This window comes from Gigantopelta aegis, chromosome 13 (genome assembly GCF_016097555.1).
Source record: "Gigantopelta aegis isolate Gae_Host chromosome 13, Gae_host_genome, whole genome shotgun sequence".
Lineage (NCBI taxonomy): Eukaryota > Metazoa > Mollusca > Gastropoda > Neomphalida > Peltospiridae > Gigantopelta > Gigantopelta aegis.
Genome location: NC_054711.1, coordinates 6,502,327 through 6,528,082, shown reverse-complemented (window position 1 = coordinate 6,528,082; position 25,756 = coordinate 6,502,327). Strand labels below are relative to the sequence as shown.

General features: G+C 38.4%; 1 protein-coding gene across 1 annotated transcript in view; it reads right to left on the bottom strand.

Annotated features, from left to right (window-relative positions):
• Positions 1 to 25,756, bottom strand: part of LOC121387647 (low-density lipoprotein receptor-related protein 2-like) — a 181,602-nt gene that overhangs the window by 7,945 nt on the left and 147,901 nt on the right. Inside the window, exons 60-77 of the mRNA XM_041518825.1 lie at positions 25,545 to 25,718; positions 24,205 to 24,425; positions 23,302 to 23,550; positions 22,185 to 22,418; positions 17,770 to 17,895; positions 17,150 to 17,395; positions 14,895 to 15,026; positions 13,943 to 14,118; positions 13,259 to 13,460; positions 12,167 to 12,292; positions 9,715 to 9,855; positions 7,233 to 7,364; positions 6,379 to 6,652; positions 5,743 to 5,871; positions 3,977 to 4,200; positions 2,998 to 3,177; positions 1,158 to 1,280; positions 222 to 326 (exon numbers count right to left, since the gene is read on the bottom strand). Of these exons, the coding sequence (XP_041374759.1) occupies positions 222 to 326; positions 1,158 to 1,280; positions 2,998 to 3,177; positions 3,977 to 4,200; positions 5,743 to 5,871; positions 6,379 to 6,652; positions 7,233 to 7,364; positions 9,715 to 9,855; positions 12,167 to 12,292; positions 13,259 to 13,460; positions 13,943 to 14,118; positions 14,895 to 15,026; positions 17,150 to 17,395; positions 17,770 to 17,895; positions 22,185 to 22,418; positions 23,302 to 23,550; positions 24,205 to 24,425; positions 25,545 to 25,718 (3,194 nt within the window). The remainder of the gene's footprint in view (positions 1 to 221; positions 327 to 1,157; positions 1,281 to 2,997; positions 3,178 to 3,976; positions 4,201 to 5,742; positions 5,872 to 6,378; positions 6,653 to 7,232; positions 7,365 to 9,714; positions 9,856 to 12,166; positions 12,293 to 13,258; positions 13,461 to 13,942; positions 14,119 to 14,894; positions 15,027 to 17,149; positions 17,396 to 17,769; positions 17,896 to 22,184; positions 22,419 to 23,301; positions 23,551 to 24,204; positions 24,426 to 25,544; positions 25,719 to 25,756) is intronic.

The window sequence follows — 25,756 nt, the reverse complement described above, 5'->3', positions numbered from 1 at the left end:
GTTTTGTAACTGTCTGATCATTATCACTGTCATCTTGGCCGTAAATGATACACTTTGTATTGTAAACATTTAGGGAGAGGCCTTAATACAGACAAATGTGGTATTAATAAAATATGTTTAAACCAACATAAAGCTACGATGTTTTGAGAAACTGGATTTAGGAGGAACCACCATCATGGTTAATCCATCAGTATTTATAGCTTGTTTGAAATACCGCGTACCTGGAGGACAGTCACAGCTAACTGTATTCGAGTCAGATGTCTTGGTACACGTTCCTCCATTTCTACATTTACACTCGATCGGTATCGGCTTCTCAACCTCTTCAGCTGTCAAAAATAAAACGGTGAATAAAAACAGTAAAACAGTAAATACTACAATCTGATTGAAATCATCTAACTCAGTCAGTACAGAACTCGACTAGAATTCTTAGATCTTAGGATCAAATCCCCAGGGAGTGGGACATAGCTCAGTATTACAGTGATCGCCTGATGTGCGATTGATCTAGGATCGATTCCTGTTGGTGGGCCACAACTGGTGTAACAAAGGCTGTGGTATGTACTATCCTGTCTGTGGGATGGTGCATATAAAAGATCCTTTGCTGTTAATCAAAAAGAGTAGCCCATGAAGTGGGTTTTCTCTGTCAATATCTGTGTGGTCCTTAACCATATAACCGTAAATAAAATGTGTTGAATGCATCATTTAATAAACCATTTCATTTCCTTCGAATACCCACTGTGGATCAAAACTGCTGCTGATTAGTTGGGTAGAACAGGCAATCAAATGACAGGGGTGAGGTTGACAGGGGAATTCAAACTGACTTGTCATAATAAATTAATGTTGACATAAAGCTATTTAAAGAGGTAGCACCTTCCACCGCAACCAGTCACAATGATCTTGTTAAAACATCCCTTAGACTCGGCCTTGTATAATGATATGACTTCAAAATATATTAAACGTTTTCTTTATTTGGATTAAAATATATATATACATATATATATAAATTTTTATTGATAGAAACCATGTTTCAAAACCTTTCTCCAAGGATCAGCTAATCTACTGGCACAGCAAAGGGGCAGTCACAATCATGTCATAAAAGTCCTTTAGACTGCCTTGTACAGAGATATGATTTTGTAACTTGGATTAATTAGCTGACTTACCTGCTGCACACAGCGTGCGGCTGGGGTCCTCAAAGGCCGTACCATCGGGACAGGCACACCGATACCCGTTGGGAACCAGCAAGCAGAGATGGCTGCACGAAGACTTGATACAAGGATTCTTAACTGAAACAAATGAGGGAAAAAAGATGATCATTCAGGGATGTGAGAGAGGCTGGAACGAAAACAAAGCTTACTGCTCACCTTCTTTCTTCCCAAGTCGAACAAAGGCTTTCAAATAGCATATCTGGCCAATCGAAGCGAAGCTAACGAAATCCAGCCAAGGTAATGTACTACATGCAGATACTACTTGCGATCACGCAATGCTACTTTTATTTTTGTATTTATTTATTTATTTAAAAAAAATTCTTTAATAGACGAAATGGAAAAGCGCATTTCCACGTAACTCTTACATCCCTGATCATTATCACGCACCACAGAAGAACCATTCTTGAAAACAATGTTTTAGTCATTGATTAATGTAGGTACCAAATAAGCCCATATATGGGTTGATATTTGCATATGTTAACAATCTGGGTGGATAGGATCGTAGTTTTGAGGCCAGGCTATATTTTGAAATTAAAAACAAATACAGTGAAACTTGTCTAAACCGGACCCTGAACAAACCAGAATCCTGTCAATATTGGACAAGTTTCATTGTCCCAAATTTTCTACATTCTAAAATGTGACTCTTTAAACACCACCGGGGGGGGGGGGGGGGGGGGGGTAGAATTTAGCTCAGTCGGTTGAGTGCTCGCCTGAGGTGCTTGCGTCATAGGATTGACCCACCTCAGTGGATTCATACAACTGATTGTTTTTTTTCTCATTCTAACCAGTGCACCACAACTGGTCAAAGGCCGTGGTATGTGCCTTCCTGTCTGTAGAAAAATGTATATAAAAGATCCCTTGCTACATTAGAAAAAATGTAACGGGTTTCCTCTGATGACTAAGAGTCAGAATTACCAAATGTTTGACATCCAATAACCGATGATTCAATGTGCTCTAGTGGTGTTGTTAAACAAAACAAACTCACCCTAAACACCGAACCCTGTCTAAATCGAATAAATATCAGGATCCAGGCCTGATCTGGTTTAGACAGCCTTAAATTTCACTGTATTATCATTGTTAAAATGATCAACAAAAACCCCCCAAAAAACTGGACTTATTTTAAATCACAACTTGGATGCGTAAGAAACACTCAGCGTTCGAAATAAGAACTTGTCCGTTTGTCCTGACAAATGAAAATCTATTCGGACAAACAAATACACCTTGTTGCTTGTCCTGTGGACAAGTGAAAATGTTCAATGCAGTTTCATGTTAAGCAATCACAAACATCATCCGTGTACTTGAATAAAACAAACTATTTATTTAGACAAGTGAAAATGATGGCGGACAAGTAAATTTCTAGATGTACATGTATTTGTCCGTTGGAGTAGTAAAAACTTCTGCTTATTGTGGTTAGGCCATCGGTCTACAGGCTGGTAGGTACTGGGTTCGGATCCCAGTCGAGGCATGGGATTTTTAATCCATATACCGACTCCAAACCCTGAGCGAGTGCTCCGCAAGGCTCAGTGGGTAGGTGTAAACCACTTGCACCGACCAGTGATCCATAACTGGTTCAACAAAGGCCATGGTCTGTGCTATCCTGCCTGTGGGAAGCGCAAATAAAAGATCCTTTGCTTCCTGTCGTAAAAGGATAGCCTATATTTCGACAGCGGGTTTCCTCTAAAAAAACAGTGTCAGAATGACCATATGTTTGATGTCCAATAGCCGATGATAAGATAAAAAATCAATGTGCTCTAGTGGTGTTGTGAAATAAAGCAAACTTTACTTTTTTACTCACCTGCGAGGTCGTATCGGCTGACATGGAAGACCTTCATACCGCTCGGTAGCACGAGCCCAGTCTGTAGAGTCTTGTTGACCCTGCGGCCAAACTTGTCCGCAGTGATCAGCTGACCCATCTGCTGCGACACCCAGAACAGTTTCCCCTCAAACACGTCAACACTGATGGGGTTGAAGACATCTGGAGAGTATATAGATTATTAAAATATGCGAATAATAATAGATTGTAAATTTTCATTAAAAATGGGCTGTGCATACAGGCAAACTTTATTTTCTCTATGTTGATGGGACTGAACCAGAATGGGAGAGATACACCTAAATGTTACCACAGTGGAAATAATGCTGTGAGACAAGGAAGGATATATACACAAGACACAATTGATGGCAAGGAAGGAAATGTTTTATTTAACGATGCACTCAACACATTTTATTTATGGTTATATGGTGTCGGACATATGGTTAAGCACCACACAGATACTGAGTTAGGAAACCAGCTGTCGCCACTTCATGAGCTACTCTTTTTGATTAGCAGCAAGGAATCTTTTATATGCACCATCCCATAGGATAACACATACCACGGTCTTTGTTACACCAGTCGTGGTATAAAGTAAATAGATTATTAACACATTTCAATGCAAATGGATTGTAAGTTTCCAACGTTTATGGGATTGAAGATATCTGGAAATTATATAGATTATTAACACATTTCAGGATTTTGTAAATGGGAGAGCATGTTTGCGCAATTTTATCCCCACAATTTCTGATGATTACAGATTAAAGAAAACAACTAGTCATTGACGTAGGATATTAGTTTTATCCTGTCCAGGACAAAGAGCCTCATGTTATTTCCAATCCTTACCTTCACAGGATAAAACCAATATACATCATAAACTAATTAATTCTCTATTTCACATTACATCATTAACATTTTTAACAAAATAAGAAAAAACATGAGTTAGCTAGCAGTAACGAACTCTTACTCTGAGTGAACACAACGACCCTGTTGGTTCCGTCTGGTTTCATTGACTCTATGATGTTCTCCTTGGCGTCGCTCCAGTAGATCCGATCTCCCATGTAGAAGTCTATCGTTATTCCGGTCGGCTGGCCGAGTCGAGTCGACACCAGCACTTTCCGCTCGTCACCGTTCATCCACGACCGCTCTATCTTCGGTCGCAGTCCACTGATATCAGTCCAGAACATGTATCTGTAAAACAGAGATCAGGTCTTAAATTTGGGGATGTTTTTGGAGATTCGATCTCATAATTTTTCATTCAACTCAAAATTTGGAATTTGTAGAAGCACAGAATCCTGCAAAAAAAATGAATATTAAAAACTTTAAAAGTACTAATAAATATACAGTCAAATCCACTTTATTGCATACCGGTTCATAGCATAAATAGGTTATTTGCATATTATTCAGCAGCACAGAACTGTTTAGCATTAAATCATTACAAATTATGTCGCATATTTGAATAGTCTCATCTCATAAAGACAAACATCGGTTAATTGCATACGAAAACCAAAAAAATCTACAAAATTTTATCATAAAATGTTCCACAAACCTTTAATATTTTACCAGAAACAATTGTAATTGCACAGAGAACAAAGCAGAATGTTCTACGTTGATTAAAAACTGATATTAAAAGAAGTAAAAAGTAAAAGCGGTTACTAAAACAGGCATTGTACATTGTTGACAAACTACGAATGCTCATCCATCATTTAAGTCTTGATGTCAGGATTTCAGATGTATATGGTAGTAAATCTTATAAATTATTATAAATTCCATGCATCAAAATGAGATGGATAGTACTAAGTGGTTTAAGTTGGTAAACATTTTTGTTTTTTGGGCTAAAATGCTTCAAGGCCGAAACATTTTAGTAAGAGGTTTTAAATTATTTATTTACGTTTTTTTTGAAAAATAGAAGTTTTTGTTCAGTCTGCCCATACATCCTTAACATGGGGTTATATCCCTTCACATAAATCTCTTAAAATAAAGATTAGTTTAGGATATGCAATGTGCCGAAAAATTTCCACTACACAGATTTATGCATTTCACTTTAAACCAAATGAGCAGATCAGGAACAAGTCAAATGGTTCTTGAATGTTAGCATCACTTGTTGTCAAAGAATGCAGGAGTGATCTTTCAAAAAGCTTGTAAAAATGGCAAGTAAATAAAAATGTAACATTACGTCCAGAAAATCTACCTGGTTTATTCATTCAAATATACATATATATTACATACATACATACATACATACATACATTTAATATCTATGTATGTAACAGTCAACCTTGACACACATACAATATATAGATATTCATACATCAATATATACTAGCCAGTGCCAGGTCTGCCCACTGTTTCGGGCACATAAGCAGGATTGACTGCGTAGATTGTAGGCCCCATGCATGTGGTTGAGTTAAAGAACATCCTTTTATGGATGCCTCGATAGCTCAGAGCGCATCGTGGTTAGTCTTGCAATTTGCAGGTGATTCAGTGTCACAGGTTCGAGTCCCAGCAACGGCATGGGACAATTTGTGAGGCCAGAAAAGATTTAATTATCCCCTGTGCTAGTGCGCTAATATCTATGTATGTAACAGTCAACCTCGACATATATACAATATATAGATATTCTTACATCCATACATATATAATGAATTAAATTACAGTGAAAGGTCAGTAATTGTAAATTTATGACACATGCTACGATCAATTATGTAACGTGTAATTATTTAATTAGTTTACCCAAGTCTTGGATTCACAGCTATTCCTGACGGGTGATCCAGCTCAGTATTAATCAGTGTCAGCTGGTATCTCCCATCGCCATTGGATACAGAAATAGTCTTTTTCCGAGCATCGGTCCAGTAGATGTTTCTGAAATAAAAACTGAAAGCTATTTACCATTCTCAGAACTTTTAAAATGTTATTTCTACACAAAATGTGGAAGTCTGAAGTTTTAAAATTCCTTGCTGTACTAAAATATCTTTTGTTAAAAAATATAATTATAAAAATAAATCCTGGATGTATCCTAATACATTTATCAGGGGAAATAATTAGTGAAATGCCTCGAGATCATGAAGAAATCGGTGTAAATAAATTAAAAAAAACAAAAACAAAAAACAAAACAACAAACAAAAAACCCCAACATAATACAAGTTATAATTTATTATTTAAAAACCTAAACTTTGAGTAACTTTGATTTACACATACTAAAGTTTATTGAGTAAAATAGTTTGTTTCGTTTGACCACTGGCTATAAAACAAATGCCAAAGCATATTGTAATTTTCCTCTCATCTGTACTCTGTAAACTTTTCACAGATGCCATCACATTTTACAATTATCAACAAAACTTTTTTTAATTAAAATCTTCAACTTCGTACTTAGCCACCCAATCGACGGACAATCCTTCCGGTTGCTGTAGTCCAGAGATCTGTAGATCCTGAGGGAATCCAGAGAGCTTGGCGTCTCTCGGGATGGCCGCACGGTAGATCCGTCTCACCGAGGTGTCGGTCCAGTACAGAAATCTTCTCTCAGCGTCCACGTCGAGTGCATGGGCTCGCTGACCCGACACGATCACGTCTGTGTATTCCTTAGACTTCGTGCGATACTGACGGATCTCATGGCCCATTGCTATGAACACAATCATGTTTCTATCTGTAGTGTGAAACAAATAGAAATAAAATCATTAATAACGATCACGTCTGTGTATTCTTTAGACGTTGTGCGATACTGACGGATCTCGTGTCCCATCGCCATGAACACAATCATGTTTCTATCTGTAGTGTGAAATAAACAAAATAAAATAATTAATAACAAGCAAGATCTTGTAGGCCATCACTATGAACACAATCACGTTTCTATCTGTTGTGCGAAAAAATTGAAATAAAATATTTAATAACAATCATTCTGAGAGTACTGCTAAACCAATACATGGCCCCTACCCAGCCCCACCACATTTTTGTATCTCCTAAGTTCATGGGCCATAACTCTGTGAAAAATGGGCGGGTGGTGGACAGATGGATGGATGGACAGACAGATGGAGGGACAAACAATTGGACGGACAGATGGATGGAAAGACAGATGGACGTACAGACAGACAGACAGACAGACAGACAGACAGACAGACAGACAGAACTTTGGAGATGAAACCTTCCTTCCTTTCTTTATAACACTAAGCTAAATTGTAAAGTCGACTCGCGTCACTCTGCTGAAAACATGATCTCGTCACACTAACCTATGGCCTTGCACAGTGTTCCCTTCCTCTGACTGTCGACGAAGCCGTCCGCGCACTGACACTTGAATGATCCCTTCACGTTCTGACACAGCTGAGGGCAGTAGTTACCCCATCTCACACACTCGTCTATGTCTGTTAACAGAGAAACACAAATAATATTAACAGGCCTGACACAGCTGAGGGCAGTAGTTACCCCATCTCGCACACTCGTCTACGTCTGTTAACAGAGAAACACAAATAAGATTAACAGGCCTGACACAGCTGAGGGCAGTAGTTACCCCATCTCGCACACTCATCTATATCTGTTAACAAAGAAAACACAAAGAATATTAACAGGCCTGACACAGCTGAGGGCAGTAGTTACCCCATCTCGCACACTCATCTATATCTGTTAACAAAGAAAACACAAAGAATATTAACAGGCCTGACACAGCTGAGGGCAGTAGTTACCCCATCTCGCACACTCGTCTATATCTGTTAACAAAGAAAACACAAAGAATATTAACAGGCCTGACACAGCTGAGGGCAGTAGTTACCCCATCTCGCACACTCATCTATATCTGTTAACAAAGAAAACACAAAGAATATTAACAGGCCTGACACAGCTGAGGGCAGTAGTTACCCCATCTCACACACTCGTCTACGTCTGTTAACAGAGAAACACAAATAAGATTAACAGGCCTGACACAGCTGAGGGCAGTAGTTACCCCATCTCGCACACTCATCTATATCTGTTAACAAAGAAAACACAAAGAATATTAACAGGCCTGACACAGCTGAGGGCAGTAGTTACCCCATCTCGCACACTCGTCTATATCTGTTAACAAAGAAAACACAAAGAATATTAACAGGCCTGACACAGCTGAGGGCAGTAGTTACCCCATCTCGCACACTCGTCTATATCTGTTAACAAAGAAAACACAAAGAATATTAACAGGCCTGACACAGCTGAGGGCAGTAGTTACCCCATCTCACACACTCGTCTATATCTGTTAACAAAGAAAACACAAAGAATATTAACAGGCCTGACACAGCTGAGGGCAGTAGTTACCCCATCTCGCACACTCGTCTACGTCTGTTAACAGAGAAACACAAATAAGATTAACAGGCCTGACACAGCTGAGGGCAGTAGTTACCCCATCTCGCACACTCATCTATATCTGTTAACAAAGAAAACACAAAGAATATTAACAGGCCTGACACAGCTGAGGGCAGTAGTTACCCCATCTCGCACACTCGTCTATATCTGTTAACAAAGAAAACACAAAGAATATTAACAGGCCTGACACAGCTGAGGGCAGTAGTTACCCCATCTCGCACACTCGTCTATATCTGTTAACAAAGAAAACACAAATAATATTAACAGGCCTGACACAGCTGAGGGCAGTAGTTACCCCATCTCGCACACTCGTCTATATCTGTTAACAAAGAAAACACAAATAATATTAACAGGCCTGACACAGCTGAGGGCAGTAGTTACCCCATCTCGCACACTCTTCTATATCTGTTAACAAAGAAAACACAAAGAATATTAACAGGCCTGACACAGCTGAGGGCAGTAGTTACCCCATCTCGCACACTCATCTATATCTGTTAACAAAGAAAACACAAATAATATTAACAGGCCTGACACAGCTGAGGGCAGTAGTTACCCCATCTCGCACACTCGTCTACATCTGTTAACAAAGAAAACACAAAGAATATTAACAGGCCTGACACAGCTGAGGGCAGGTTGAGTATAGTTTTTGATGTGTTCACACAGAAAATCCAACATCTTATCAGACTGAGTATAGTTTGTGACATGTTAACACAGAAAACACAAACATCTTATCAGACTGAGTATAGTTTGTAACATGTTAACACAGAAAACACAAATATCTTATAAGAATGAGAATAGCTCCTGTCATCTGTTAACACAAACCGGCCTCGGTGGCGTCGTGGCAGGCCATCGGTCTACAGGCTGGTAGGTACTGGGTTCGGATCCCAGTCGAGGCATGGGATTTTTAATCCAGATACCGACTCCAAACGCTGAGTGAGTGCTCCGCAAGGCTCAATGGGTAGGTGTAAACCACTTGCACCGACCAGTGATCCATAACTGGTTCAACAAAGGCCATGGTTTGTGCTATCCTGCCTGTGGGAAGCGCAAATAAAAGATCCCTTGCTGCCTGTCGTAAAAAGAGTAGCCTATGTGGCGACAGCGGGTTTCCTCTAAAAACAGTGTCAGAATGACCATATGTTTGACGTCCAATAGTCGATGATAAGATAAAAAAATCAATGTGCTCTAGTGGCGTCGTTAAATAAAACAAACTTTACTGTTAACACAAAAAAAAAAAAAAATCAAACCAGACAGGGATCGATCCCAAACCGACCATGCACCAAGCGAGCGCTTTACCACTGGGCTATGTCTCGCCCTGGCTGGACAGATGCACAACAGAAAGACATATATAATTATTAACTTGTAATTATACGTTGAGTACATTACCATCACAAGATTTCCTGTCTGACTGTGACACTGTAAAGCCTGAATTACATGAACAGTAATAGCCTCCTGATGTTAAGTTCTGACACTGGTGTTCACACCCACCGTTGTTATCACCACAGTTACTGGGGCCGGAACTCTTGTCTGAAATTAGTAATAACATTATTATTAGATATTAAAACAAAAGGTGTTTAACAATTACATAATGCCAAATACAATGTAAGGAATTTTTTGAACCCCCTACCTCCATACATTTTGATCTGACGCCATATAACCATAAATAAAATGTGCTGAGTGCGTCATTAAAAAACCCCATTTCCTTCCTTCCTTCCATACATTTTGTAGTTAAAATCACTTCTTCCCACTGAATTGTCACTATGTTATGATTTGACCAACATTTTTTATGGGGTTTCTGTTTTTGTAGAGGTTTTTGTTTTCTTTGTAATGAGAACTAGTGGTAGTTTTCATTTAATTTTAGTAGTTCAGACTGGTCATTATTGGTTATATTTACATTTACCTCGTGAGAATTCTGCAGAATGAAATGTCTCGCCTACCATTAACCTTTTTAACACGCTGTGATGAACAGTCATAAATGCAACTATAAACCAAGTTTTACTGACCTAGGACTTATAGGTTGTGAGAAACTGATCTAAACACTAAACTTTAATGTTAAAACTTTAACACAAATGTTGATGCCGCTGTTGGAAAAGTAATACAATAAACATATCTCACTATTTTACTTTCATAAAGGCAAGACAATAACAAACCTTGTTATGGAAATGACATTTAACCCCTGACAAACATTTTGGTTATGAATTTCATGACACCTATTTTACCCTAGAGCATTATGTAATTGTTGAACAGCCAGAAATATATGCGACCCAGTTTCCAGCACGTTGGAAGATCAGCTTCAATTGGCTGTTGGCGAGGGGTGGGGGATGCACTTGAGTAAGAGGTTAGATTAATCTATAAAAATCAAATCAAAATAGAACCAGCGAATGAGTGTTTAAAAATACCCCAGCACAAAACTGTTTTAAAAAAAAAATTATATAATAATTATGTATAATTATTATATTCATTGAATAGCTGTTCTCAGTATAATAATCATGGGTAATTTTTTTTCGGTTCGGTGATTTTACCAACACACGCTACATGAATTGATCAGTTCTGTGATTTTACCAACACACGCTACATGAATAGATCAGTTCGGTGATTTTACCGACACACACTACATGAATCGATCAGTTCAGTGATTTTACCGACACATGCTACATGAATCGATCAGTTCAGTGATTTTACCAACACACGCTACATGAATCGATCAGTTCGGTGATTTTACCAACACACGCTACATGAATCGATCAGTTCGGTGATTTTATCGACACACACTACATGAATCGGTTTGGTGATTTTACCAACACACGCTACATGAATCGATCAGTTCAGTGATTTTACCGACACACGCTACATGAATCGATCAGTTCGGTGATTTTACCGACACACACTACATGAATCGGTTTGGTGATTTTACCAACACACGCTACATGAATCGATCAGTTCGGTGATTTTACCAACACACGCTACATGAATCGGTTTGGTGATTTTACCAACACACGCTACATGAATCGATCAGTTCGGTGATTTTACCGACACACGCTACATGAATCGGTTTGGTGATTTTACCAACACACGCTACATGAATCTATCAGTTCGGTGATTTTACCGACACACACTACATGAATTGATCAGTTCGGTGATTTTACCGACACGCGCTACATGAATCGATCAGTTCTGTGATTTTACCGACACACGCTACATGAATTGATCAGTTCGGTGATTTTACCGACACACACTACATGAATCGGTTTGGTGATTTTACCAACACACGCTACATGAATCGATCAGTTCGGTGATTTTACCAACACACGCTACATGAATCGATCAGTTTGGTGATTTTACCGACACACGCTACATGAATCGATCAGTTCGGTGATTTTACCGACACACGCTACATGAATCGATCAGTTTGGTGATTTTACCGACACACGCTACATGAATCGATCAGTTCGGTGATTTTACCAACACACGCTACATGAATCGATCAGTTCGGTGATTTTACCGACACACGCTACATGAATCGATCAGTTCGGTGATTTTACCGACACACGCTACATGAATCGATCAGTTTGGTGATTTTACCGACACACGCTACATGAATCGATCAGTTCGGTGATTTTACCAACACACGCTACATGAATCGGTTTGGTGATTTTACCGACACACGCTACATGAATCGATCAGTTCGGTGATTTTACCAACACACGCTACATGAATCGGTTTGGTGATTTTACCAACACACGCTACATGAATCGATCAGTTCTGTAAAATCTGAAGGCCTGAATTGATCACCAATCAGAATAGAGATGCGGGTCACATGGCAACCACTGTTACTCACGGCAACCGGTTTCATCTGACTGATCAGCACAGTCGACAACGTTGTCGCAGACCTTGTTTCCGTCTATGCACAGACCATTGACACACTTAAACTGGTCACTGCTGCAAACCAGGGGCTTGGTGGTGCCTGCAAAAACAAACAACAGAATCAGTCTGAATTTTACACTGAAGTATCAACACATCAAATTACATTTTTACATGTTATGTTTTTATCCATTTTTGTTTTCAAAATAGGGGCAGTATTATTATTATTTTTTTAAAGACACTGGAAATGCCACATATAATTACTTATTACCCATATGGTTAAAAATATCTTGGTACATATCAAAGTGATACATTCCACTAGAATGCCAAGTGGGACGTAACACTTCGACGTCACACAATGATGTCATCGATTGGCGCACTACAACCTTACAGGAACGTCAACCAAATGAATTGAGTGATATAAAATAAGATCGATTATGGGTAATAAATAGGATATTAATCTTGCTACCATTTTGTATCATGTTTATGTCCCCAAAACAAGGGTGGGACTTATTCACAGAGCAGGTGGTGATAAAATTTTAGGATTTATTTTTATTATGGCCTTATTGCAATTAAATATCCGTGAGAATACACAATGGAAAGATGGATGTGCTGATGGGAGAGGGGGGAGAGGGAGAATGGGGAGAGGGAGAGAGGGAGAGGGGGCAGAGGGAGAGGGGGAAAGGGAGAGGGCGAGGGAAGCCTGATAGATGGGTGGGTTCAGTGTTGGTATCAGTATAGATGGAGACATGTAGATTAATGACAAGTGAGTAGATATATTTGTAGATTAGTAAGTGGATGGATGGATGGATGGATGGGTGAATGGATAGAAGGATGGAGCTTTCGTCCACCATCAAAATTGTATCTCTGCACAATGCAGAGTCGAATGGATAGTTGGCAAAAACTTACAAACAGTGGAGCTTTTGTCCACCATCAAAACCGTATTCCTGCACAATGTAGAGTCGAATGGACATTTGGCAAAAACTTACAAACAGTGGAGCTTTTGTCCACCATCAAAACCGTATTTCTGCACAATGTAGAGTCGAATGGACATTTGGCAAAAACTTACAAACAGTGGAGCTTTCGTCTGATCCGTCCCCGCAGTTGTCGACCTGGTCACACACGCGCCACCGCGGAATACACTTGAAGTTGTTACAGCGGAACTTGTCGCTCGACTGACAGTCGACGGATGCACAGACGTTCGGACTCTCGTCAGAGTTATCGCCACAATCGTCATCACCATCGCACTGATAGTTCTTGGAGATGCAAATCTGAAACAAATGTTTAATTGATCATAAACTGATTTGGTAAATAAAGAAATAATAATACGAAAACAAAATTAAAATTAAAATTAAAAAAATAAATGTATTTTATATGCATTTTTACGATCATTCTTAGATGAAACTATAAACCAAGTTTCATTGATCTTGGACACAGAGCTTGTGAGAAATTGATCTAAAATCAAAAACTTAATGTTGGAGCTGAACACAAAATTTGATGCTGTTGCCATCGTCGGAAAAGTAATAGCTCATTTTTTTCCTCATTTTCAAGAGGAGACGATAATTAGAAAACAAATACAGAAAATAAAGCAAGGTTTCTATTGTATGTTTTTAAGTGCAATAACAAACAGTTCTTAGAAACGCAAATCTGATATAAAAAAATTTGAAAAAAATTATAAAGTTTTTTAAAATCTTGTCTTTATGTGCTAATAGATCTGTGAAATAGCAAATAATAAGAAACGAGTATAACCTACATGATTTTTGCACTGATATTTGCCTGGAGGACAAAAACGTCCTTTTGGGAATCGTGGAGGGCATTTTTCTTCATCAGACGCATCCAGACAATCCCTTTGCCCGTCACAGAGGTTTCTCCGTCGAATACAGTAACCACTTCCACACGCAAACTCATCCATGGTGCAGTTGTGATATTCTATCAGAAAAGCAAAGCAAACCAATCATAGACTATCGGCACTCTTTAGCCATAACGTTTCTAGCCTAGTTTCCAATGTACAACTAATTTTGAGCTATAACAAACACCAGCCCCATGCTTATAACATTTTTAAAGTCTAGTCTGAAGACTTCAGACATAAAATTGTAATGGCAACAAATACAAATTGTATCACTGTATAAAATTCCAAGTAACATCATTGAAGATTTAGGTCTAGATTCTAAACTTTTTTATATGCTCAGAAATACATTGAATTTTTCAAAATTGACAATGTAAATAAAACGTTTTAAGTAATGAATAAGTTAACAGTAAAAACCAGGATCACTGCCTTAGAGCAAAAACCAAAACACCCCCCAAAAACCGAAACACCCCCCAAAAACCAAAACACCCCCCAAAAACCAAAACAAACCCCAAAAACCAAAACACCCCCCAAAAACCAAAACACCCCCCAAAAACCAAAAACACCCCCCAAAAACCAAAACACCCCCCAAAAACCAAAACACCCCAAACCTAACTTTAAAACACTGTGCATGATATCCATTAAATACTAATATTTTAATTTATAACAGTTCAATTTTCTTACATTATATGGTTATAACTGAAAAGTGCCCAACTACTCAAGAAACTATGAGGTGCAATTAGTTTCAAAATTGACGTGGGGGAGGCAGGATGTAAGAAGATTGACTGTGAGCACTTTACCAGTGGTCCACGTGCCCCACCCCTCTCCCAGCTCATATTAATATCTAGACGTAACATACTGGTGCAGATTGAAGGGTCTTCATCAGAGCCATCACCGCAGTCGTTGTCATGGTCACATCGCCACTGACCCTGAATACACTTCTCGTTCTTACACCGAAACTCGGACTCTGAACACTGACGATACAGCGATTCTGTAACAACAAAACAATGATCAGCACATGTTCTACCTCAGAAAGTAAACTGATGGGGATGACAGATCACGACAACCATTTCTTTGGTTTGAATATGCATGTTTTATAATGAGGACAGGTGATGTTGAAAAGAAATAATAATATTAAAAAATTAAACAGTTGAAAATCTAGTCCAATTTTTTTTTTTTTATATCAACTACAAGGACTGGGATGTGGGTGTAAACAACAAAAGAAGGTGAAAAAATAGATGTCAGATGAGCGGCCTCGGTGGTGCAGTGGTTAAGCCATCGGACTACAGGCAGGTAAGTACAGGGTTCGTAGCCCGGTACCGGCTCTAACCCAGAGCGAGTTCTTAACAGCCCAATGGGTAGGTGTAAGGCCACTACACCCTCTTCTCTCTCTCTCACTAACCACTAACCCACTGTCCTGGACAGACAACCCAGATAGCTGAGGTGTGTGCCTAGGACAGTGTGCTTGAACCTTAATTGGATATAAGCATGAAAATAAGTTGAAATGAAATGAACTGATGTCAGATGGATAAGAAATAAGATGGAATTCAAAGGAGAAAAAAGGAAGGGGGCAGTAGGATAAAAAGAAAAATATACTGCATCAAAAATCAATTCATATTGTCAGAAGTTGACTGGGAACATATAGGCAGCACATTCAACACTACAGACATTCAGTCCCACATTACAACTTGGTATGAAATACAGATATCACTACACTAGTTGTGAATTAAATTTGGTCTACAATTTCATGTGTTCCCTTATTTCTTTCCATCAGTATACATTTTAAAATGAGTCGATTCAGGCTGGGATATCATGTCCCATATCGCTATACAAGGTTCAGAGAGAGATACTATTCAAACCAGTATACATTTTAAAATGAGTCGATTCAGGCTGGGATATCATGTCCCATATCGCTATACAAGGTTCAGAGAGAGATACTATTCAAACCAGTATACATTTTAAAATGAGTCGATTCAGGCTGGGATATCATGTCCCATATCGCTATACAAGGTTCAGAGAGAGATACTATTCAAACCAGTATACATTTTAAAATGAGTCGATTCAGGCTGGGATATCATGTCCCATATCGCTATACAAGGTTCAGAGAGAGATACTATTCAAACCAGTATACATTTTAAAATGAGTCGATTCAGGCTGGGATATCATGTCCCATATCGCTATACAAGGTTCAGAGAGAGATACTATTCAAACCAGTATACATTTTAAAATGAGTCGATTCAGGCTGGGATATCATGTCCCATATCGCTATACAAGGTTCAGAGAGAGATACTATTCAAACCAGTATACATTTTAAAATGAGTCGATTCAGGCTGGGATATCATGTCCCATATCGCTATACAAGGTTCAGAGAGAGATACTATTCAGGGCCCCGTTCCACGAAGCGATCTTAGCCCTAAGATCAACTTAACTTCATAGGTAGCTATGCACTTAAGGTAATGTTAGGGCTAAGATCACTTCGTGGAACGGGCCCCAGGTCAAGTCATAGGGCTTAATGTGCACATTCAAAGAAAGCTGTTGTTGTGCACGCCTGTCATGGACATAGGTGTCGACTTATGCCGGCTCCTCCGTCCAGTAAAGGAAAAGATTGGTGGTGAGTGGCAGAGGGAGTAGCCCGTGCTGGCATGTTCAAGAGAGCACCAGCAGCCCAGCAAGGTAGTAAATTCTATAACTACATTAAATACAGGTAGCAGTTAACAGAGTTCATAGCCTTAGAGACCTAACAAATTCAAAGACTTTGTAAGACTTTTACACAGCGGTCAAAGACAATTGAATGTGATAAAAATACCAAATCAGTTCATTTACGTTGCTGTCCATGGCAAAGAATTGAGCTTTTTTACATGCATCATGACTGATTAAACCTTGTAACTGGAAAATACCAAATGCATGCAGCTGTAAAAGATATCATCACTTTTATTACAATTCAAAGACTTTCAAAAACCAAACAAAAATTTGTTTTCAAATTCAAACACTTTCAAGGAATTTAAAGACACTGCTACGAACCCTGAGTTAATTGCCACTCAATTTTAAATAGATCAACAACTTCTGCTTATCAAACAAAAGTTTTACAAACAAAACGTTCGCTGCTACACTTACTGCAGGTGCCGATTTCTTCATCACTGTTGTCACCGCAGTCATCGTCGAAGTCGCACTGCCAACGTTTGGGGATACAGCGGCGGTTCTTACACTTGAAGTCTCCCGTCGGGTGACACACGGGACAGTTTTCTTCCTTCTCATCAGAGTTGTCACGGCAATCGTCATCGCCATCACAACGGGCGAAGTTCGGAACACAGCGGTAGTTGGTTTCACACTTCCACCACCCAACAGGGCATGGGCGTGACTCTATGAACAAAGTCATATCATAGTTAACCAACAATAAGTTATACCCATATTTAACTGGCAATTAGTTACACTATATTTAACTGGCAATTAGTTACACTATATTTAACTGGCAATTAGTTACACTATATTTAACTGGCAATTAGTTACACTATATTTAACTGACAATTAGTTACACTATATTTAACTGGCAATTAGTTACACTATATTTAACTGGTAATTAGTTATAGCAGATTTAGCTATGTCGTTCATAGTGTACCATGTGTTATTAACATTTGTAGCACCAATTTAAACAAAAACAAAGCAGGCATTTTCCCCAGATTATTTAATATCTCTAAGACAAACAACTGAATAATTTTTTCAAACTGACTACCTACCACAGTCAAATTCTTCCTTTTCGTCTGACTTGTCACCACAATCGTCGTCAAAGTCACATTTCCACGATGCTGGAATACATCGGCCATTGTCGCACTGGAATTGTTTTGTGCCGCATGTGTGATTACCTGTACACATACAAAATTATTATTCATGTCAAACAAGCATTTTAAGAAGGATGAAATGTTTTATTTAACGACACACTCAACACATTTTATTTATGGTTATATTGCGTCAGACATATGGTTAAGGACCACACAGATATTGAGGGAAGAAACCCACTGTCGCCACTTCATGGGCTACTCTCTTCGATTAGCAGCAAGGGATCTTTTATATGCACCAACCCACAGACAGGGTAGTACATACCACGACACATTTGATATACCAGTCGTGCACTGGTGGGAACGAGAAATAGCCCAATGGGTCCACCGACGGGGATCGATCCCAGACCGACTGCACATCGAGCGAGCGCTTTACCACTGGGCTATGTCCCACCCTTAGCATTTTAAGAGACCTGCTAAAGGAATACATGTCAGCTACTTAGTGGGCCCAACACACTGTAGTACATATACATGTATTTTAAGAGACCTGCTAAAGGAATACATGTCAGCTACTTAGTGGGCCCAACACACTGTAGTACATATACATGTATTTTAAGAGACCTGCTAAAGGAATACATGTCAGCTACTTAGTGGGCCCAACACACTGTAGTACATATACATGTATTTTAAGAGACCTGCTAAAGGAATACATGTCAGTTACTTAGTGGGCCCAACACACTGTAGTACATATACATGTATATCCTTAGATTAACAGCCATAACTTTGTGAAAAATTGGTAAATCGCCATAAAACTGAATTTTGATTTATAACAGTACCTGATACAGCTATACCGTATATTGCCATGTGGCCTCAGATTACAGTTATCTTCCCATTTGGTTGTCCAAAATCCGGAAGTTTCACCGCGCAAGTAGTCTGCTGTTTGACTGTGATTATTTCATGGCAGACAGCTATGAAGTGGCAACTGTTTGACTGAAGTGACAGGGGATAGCATGTAGTTTGTAAACATGTGTAACTTGTTGACATTGAAGACTTGTTTGTGGTAATTCCGGCCCATGCAAAAGTAGTGCTTTTTGTGTAAAATGGGTGTACTCCGGCCTGGTTTAGAGGGTGTGTCTGTTTAAACCAATATGCTGGGAGAAAGAGCTGGACAACAGGGGTTGTCCTTTTCAGGGTATGTGTCCCCCATGCAGGCAAAGGTACATACAAAACTTCACGGGCCTGCTGATATTAATAAAAATGTTATAGCCACTAAGGCTATATAGAAACATATAGCGAAATTAATTGTGGTCTGAGGCCTGATATAGTTCACACATTACACCGGTTAAATGCTTGATTCTGATGAAAGTATTATAACCAGAGAGGTGAAATTACACAGACTGATTGTGCATACCACAAGGAATATGAAAACTAATTTATTTATTTTCTAAATATTTATTAAATTAAAAAACATTTTTTTTTGAATTTATTAAAAATTAAAATTAAAATTTTCAACTTTTAAATTTCAGTATCCTCCAAAATAGCATAAAATGACCTCTGATGTTACTACAGGTTGTTGCAATATTTTTTAACAGTTTTGAGCTAATAATTTGGTAAAAAAGAGCAAAAGTTGGATTTTGTTAGTCAATATTGAGATTTAATTTTTTTTACATATTGAATTTTAATGAGTTTCTCAATTATTGCAATTGGACAGAAGATCTAAATATAATGAATATATCACTACTAAATGTAATTAAACACTTTAAATAAATAGTATACAGTTTTTAACAAGATTAAGTACTCTAATAATACATTTCACCTACATTTATGTAAATTACACACTTCAGTCATTTTTCAAAAATGGTCTTTTATCCTTAGAAAATCTAATAGGCTAATATTCTATGCTGTCTGAATGTATTTATTGTGTTCAGTAATCAGATGCTGGTATACTTGTCAAGTTTATTGCAGAAAATGTGCCAAAAAGGTTAACATTTGGCTTGTAATACATATGGCAGAATAATCCATAATGCATATTCAGTGGTCATTACTACAAACATCCTTCCAATCAAGAAATACTACACTGAGGTATCCCAGACACTGGCACATGACTACACTTGTTAACAGTTATCACTGGAAACTGAAAAATATGGTGCAAGTACCTCTTGGTAGGATTTATATCAGCATTTTGTAACAAAATCTTCATTTTCAAAGTTGTCGTCAACAACAAAAATATTATGGTGTATACCTAAGTAATATCTGTAGGGCATATTCATATTAATATGCATTTATATGGACTGTTTTGCCTTTTACAAAGTGGCTACATGTCTAATACAGTAAATGAAGTAGATTAACTAAATACAGCAGGTCAAAATTGAATATGAGGCCTATCATGTCTAATTTTCCCTGAAATTAGTGTGTAAACATTTGTTGCAAATGGCCCCAATTTTGTGACTTTCACCATCCCTCTGACACATTTCTAATAATGTATCATGAATTCAGTCACCATATCTTTACTAAGCCTCCACTTATCATATCTAAAATGCAAAATTTTACAGTTTTAGATTTTTTAGTTTTTCAAAAATTTAAATTTAAGTTTAATATTTAATTAAAAATGAAGTAAAATCTAATGATTGATTTTTTTTCCTTTAAATATTTCAAAATCTTTCCAAGACAACACTGTGCAGATAGAACATATGTAGAAGAAAAAATAGCTGCTCATTGTATGAAGAAATTCCAAAATTTGATAAAGTTATTACATTTTGAAGTTGGTGTCCCTCAAGTTTCCATTGCTAAAATTGGCCATGGCAAGGCACTGTGGTAGGTGTTTTAACACAGCCTCTGTATACTCTCAGTTTAAAGGTGACATACCGATACTTACCGAGCATTGCTTTAATATGTATATCATTGGAATGCATTAGTGTGGTCCAGTTTTTAGGGGAAAAAATTGACTGATAGGCCTCAGATTACAGTTATCTTCCCATTTGGTTGTCCAAAATCCGGAAGTTTCACCGCGCAAGTAGTCTGCTGTTTGACTGTGATTATTTCATGGCAGACAGCTATGAAGTGGCAACTGTTTGACTGAAGTGACAGGGGATAGCATGTAGTTTGTAAACATGTGTAACTTGTTGACATTGAAGACTTGTTTGTGGTAATTCCGGCCCATGCAAAAGTAGTGCTTTTGTGTAAAATGGGTGTACTCCGGCCTGGTTTAGAGGGTGTGTCTGTTTAAACCAATATGCTGGGAGAAAGAGCTGGACAACAGGGGTTGTCCTTTTCAGGGTATGTGTCCCCCATGCAGGCAAAGGTACATACAAAACTTCACGGGCCTGCTGATATTAATAAAAATGTTATAGCCACTAAGGCTATATAGAAACATATAGCGAAATTAATTGTGGTCTGAGGCCATGTATTTGCCAACTCCTTGTATAAGCCAACCTCTTAGTTTTTTTACCCTAAATATCAAGTACGAAATCATCGGCCTTGTGTGTAAGTCGAAGTTATTTTTTTTGTCCAGTTGTACATTGTATTGATAACGCAAAACATAAAATTTCAATTCAGTATCTTGATCAGGCACTGCAATACAATATTCCGTAAAATTATATGTGGGACAGACCGATGGACGGACAAACAGAAGGATGGATACAAAACTGTGGTAGGCAACTAAAAAGGAAAAGTAATGTCGGACAGCTAGTGAAGAAAGGAATGTTTGTTCAGTGACACCTCAACACCTTGTTTAATCAGTAACCACATGTATTAGTTAAAAAGGTTTGCTTAGTTTAACTACACCACTAGAGAACATTGATTAATTAATCATCGGCTATTTGATGGCAAACATTTGGTGAGGAAACCTGCTACATTGTTTCTAATGCCGCAATTGATAATTTATATGCACTTTCCCACAGACAGGAAAACAAATACCACAGCCTTTGACCAGTTGTGGTGCACTGACTGGAACAAGAAAAAAACAAATCAGCTGAATGGACCCATCATGGTGGTTCGATCCTGCGATGCAAGCACCTCAGGCGAGCACTCAACCAACTGCCCCCAGAAACTATTAGGAAAAGATCAACAAGGAAAGAAAATGTTTTATTTAACAACACACTCAACACATTTTATTTATCGTTATATGGTGTCGAACATATGGATAAGGACCACACATATATTGAGGGAGAAAACCCACTGTCGCCACTTCATGGGCTACTCTTTTCGATTGGCAGCAAGGGATCTTTTATATGCACCATCACACAGACAGGATAGTACATACCACAGCTTTTGTTACACCAGTCGTGGAGCACTGGCTGGAACGAGAAATAGCCTAATGAACCTATCGACGGGGATCGATTCCAGAAGATCAACAAAATCCCAACCCATCAACTCACCACAACCAACTTCATCAGATCCATCCCCACAGTCATTCTCTCCATCGCAGTGCCACTGCCGCGGGACACACTTGTTGTTGCCACACTTAAACTGCCATGCCTCGCATGGCCGACTTTCGCAGTTGAGTTCATCCGATCCATCCCCGCAGTCGTCGACGAGGTCACAGACGCGGAACGAATATGTACAGTTACGATTCTTACACTGGAACTGGCCCATGGGACAGCTCGATTTCGCTAGGATACAAAAATAAAGTAAATAATGGTAACCAGAAATGTTCAGCTTTTTTTTTTTATATACATGTATGGTACAAAATACATCTGTTTTTTCAGTTTTACAAAGATATAAATGAATGAATGAATGAATGAATGAATGAATGAATGAATGAATGAATGAATGAGCGAATGAATGAATGAATGAATGAAAGTTTAATGACACTCCAGCATGAAAGATACATCGGCTATTGAGTGTCAAACTACGGTAATACAAAGGGTATAAAGATTGCATCAATTGTCAAAATTTGCTCAAGCAAAGTTTAGAAATAATGTGTTATCAAAACTTGCAAATCTAACACTAGGCAAAAACTTACCAACAAATTCTATTGGCTGTTAATTTATTTTGCTGGGTATAACAAAAATAAATATCTTAACTTTGGTAAGGACAGAATTAGAAAATAAAAGATAAAAGATAAATATCATGTAAACATTGGTAACCAAAGAATTAGAAAATAAAATAATGAAATATATATCCCCTAAATTTAGTAACCATGTACTTAGAAAACAACAACAAGAAGTCATCATCATCTAAACTTTAATGACCATGGACTTAAATTTTAATTTAAAAAAAACAATAAGAGGTAAATAATGTATAACTACCTCCGCTTCAAATTAAAAAATGATAAATAATAACAAAACAATTATAATAAAAAAGTAAAAATAAAAAATTAATTTATAAATTTATAAATAAATAAATAAATAAATAGAAATAGTAATTATTGTAGCAACAGTAGCAATAGCAGCAGTAGGTATCTACAGAATATATAAATAAAACCTACTAAAAACAAGACTTAATTTTAAAAAACCTAGAAAAGCCAATCCAATTTAAAATTTAAAAACTTACGACAATCTTCTGGTTCATCCTTGCCATCAAGGCAATCCCTCTCGCCGTCACATTTCCATAGCAACGGAATGCACCTGTCATCCGTGATGCCGCAGCGGAACTGCGTATTGCTGCAGTTGGCAATGCAGGTTCTCTGGTCCGGCGTCAGGACAAAGAAATCAGGACATGAGCAGATGTAGCTGGCGTTGCTAGGTGACAGCAGGCACAGGTGAGAACATCCGCCATTGTTTGTTCCACATGGGTTTGGAGCTGGTGAGAAAGAAATAGAAAATAACAGGAGTGCTTGTTGCACAATACTCCCAGCATGTACTGATGTACTAAATCTCTCTCGTTTCATCTTAGTCATTTAACAATGGACTAAACCTCATCTTGTTTGTGTCTCACACTCTTTATAATGAATTAAACCTCACTTGGTTTGTGACTCGGTCTCTTTATAATGGACTAAACCTCACCTGCTTCCTGTCTTAGTCTCTATAATGGACTAAACCTCTGTGGTTTCTGCCAGTTTCTTAATGATGGACTATAGCTCTCTGGTTTCTGTCTCTATGACAGACTAAACCTCACCCGATGTCTCTATGATGGACTAAACCTCACCCGATGTCTCTATGATGGACTAAACCTCACCCGATGTCTCTATGATGGACTAAACCTCACCACATGTCTCTATGATGGACTAATCCTCACCCAATGTCTCTATAACGAACTAAACCTTGCCCAATATCTCTATGATGGACTAAACCTCACCCGATGTATCTATGATGGACTAAACCTCACCCGATGTATCTATGATGGACTAAACCTCACCCGATGTACCTATGATGGACTAAACCTCACCCAATGTCTCTTTAATGACAGACTGTACTTTGTTTCGTCTCAGCATCTCTATGACAGACTAAATCTCACCTGGTTTCTGTCTGAGCGGGTGGTACACCTGGATGTCCATGGGGCGGTGCGTGACGTTGCGCAGAATGGTGTGGTTCTTGCCCGTGAACTTGTTGGCGTATTCCAGTGTGAGGTGGTTCCAGTCAGTCCAGTACAGCGTCTCTTCGAATATCGACATGGAGAACGGGTGAGGACAGTTCTCTAGTACCGTCTGGCGATTAGAGCCATCCAGGTTGATAGATCTAGGGAATAAAATATTGTGTTCATTAGAAAATGTGGTTCAATATTTCATTATTATTCATATTTGCTTAGTGCTAGCACAACCAAATATTCTAATTCAACACATTTGTAAGAACAAATCTGATTGGATCTCTGCTAACAATTTACTGATCGCAAATTTTCTGGTAGAAACACGTCATAAGTTAAGCGAAGAACAGGGTTGTTTTGTAATGACGTCATAAAGACAATTTCTGTAGCATTCATATTACGTACAGAAGTCGTTAAATAATGAGAAGTTTTTATGTCAGAAATGAACATATTATTCTTTATTAGTCATTATCTAATCATTGGAGCAGATTAAATATGTTAAATTACACACCTATGTTCGGGCCGCTGTCTGGCCACCCATCGTCTGTTAATGAGCTGCCTAATGACGTCACCAGCTGGTGACGTTTATAGGCTTATTCTTACTACAAATGTGACAATTTTCTATTTAAAATCAACCAGCAAGCAGTTTAATTAGAATAGAGATATTATCTACCCTTCTGTGTTTTCCAATTTGCGTACGTATATCGTACGTATATCGGTGGTTTTACAGTAGCAAATTTACCGTTTTATTGGCTCCGCTAACGCATCGCCAATAAAACTAAATTTGTGACAGTAAAACCACCGATATACATCTGCAAATTGGAAAACACAGTAGGGTTATCCCCTAATCGACAAGGAGAACTGGCGAGGACAGTTCTCCAGAACCGTTCGACGGTTAGAGCTATCCAGGTTGATAGATCTAGAGAATAAAATATTATGTTGATTAAAAAATGTGGCTCTAATTAATATTCATATTTGCTTAGTGCTAGCACAACCAAAAAGCTACACAACCTGAGTCAGATTCCTCCACAGCAGACAACTGTCTGCACACTTTCAATTTTGAAAAACCAGGGACTTAAAAATCACACTCCTGGAAATGTTAAACAGAGGGAAAATATTGCACTCCTCAAAATAATTGGCATTAGGGAAGTGTTGTTTGTTCAAATAAAATGTATGGTGTTTGGAACCCTCAAAATTAATTTATGGGTGTACACTGAGGCTGTCTAGCTCACGCCCCTCAATAACGAAACTCTGTAACTAATTTTTCAACTTACTCTATCGTGTCGAGATGAGCATCTGCCCACCACAATCGCTGGATGTCGTAGTCAATGGTGAGTGCGTTGGGCCAGCCCAGCTTCTTGGTGATGTAGCCGAGAGAGACATTGCTGCCATCCATGCCGATGCGACCGATGTACGGCTTTGTTCCCCAGTCAGTCCAGTACAAGTAGCTGCGACAAATCAAACACAATACATTCAGCCATGGGAA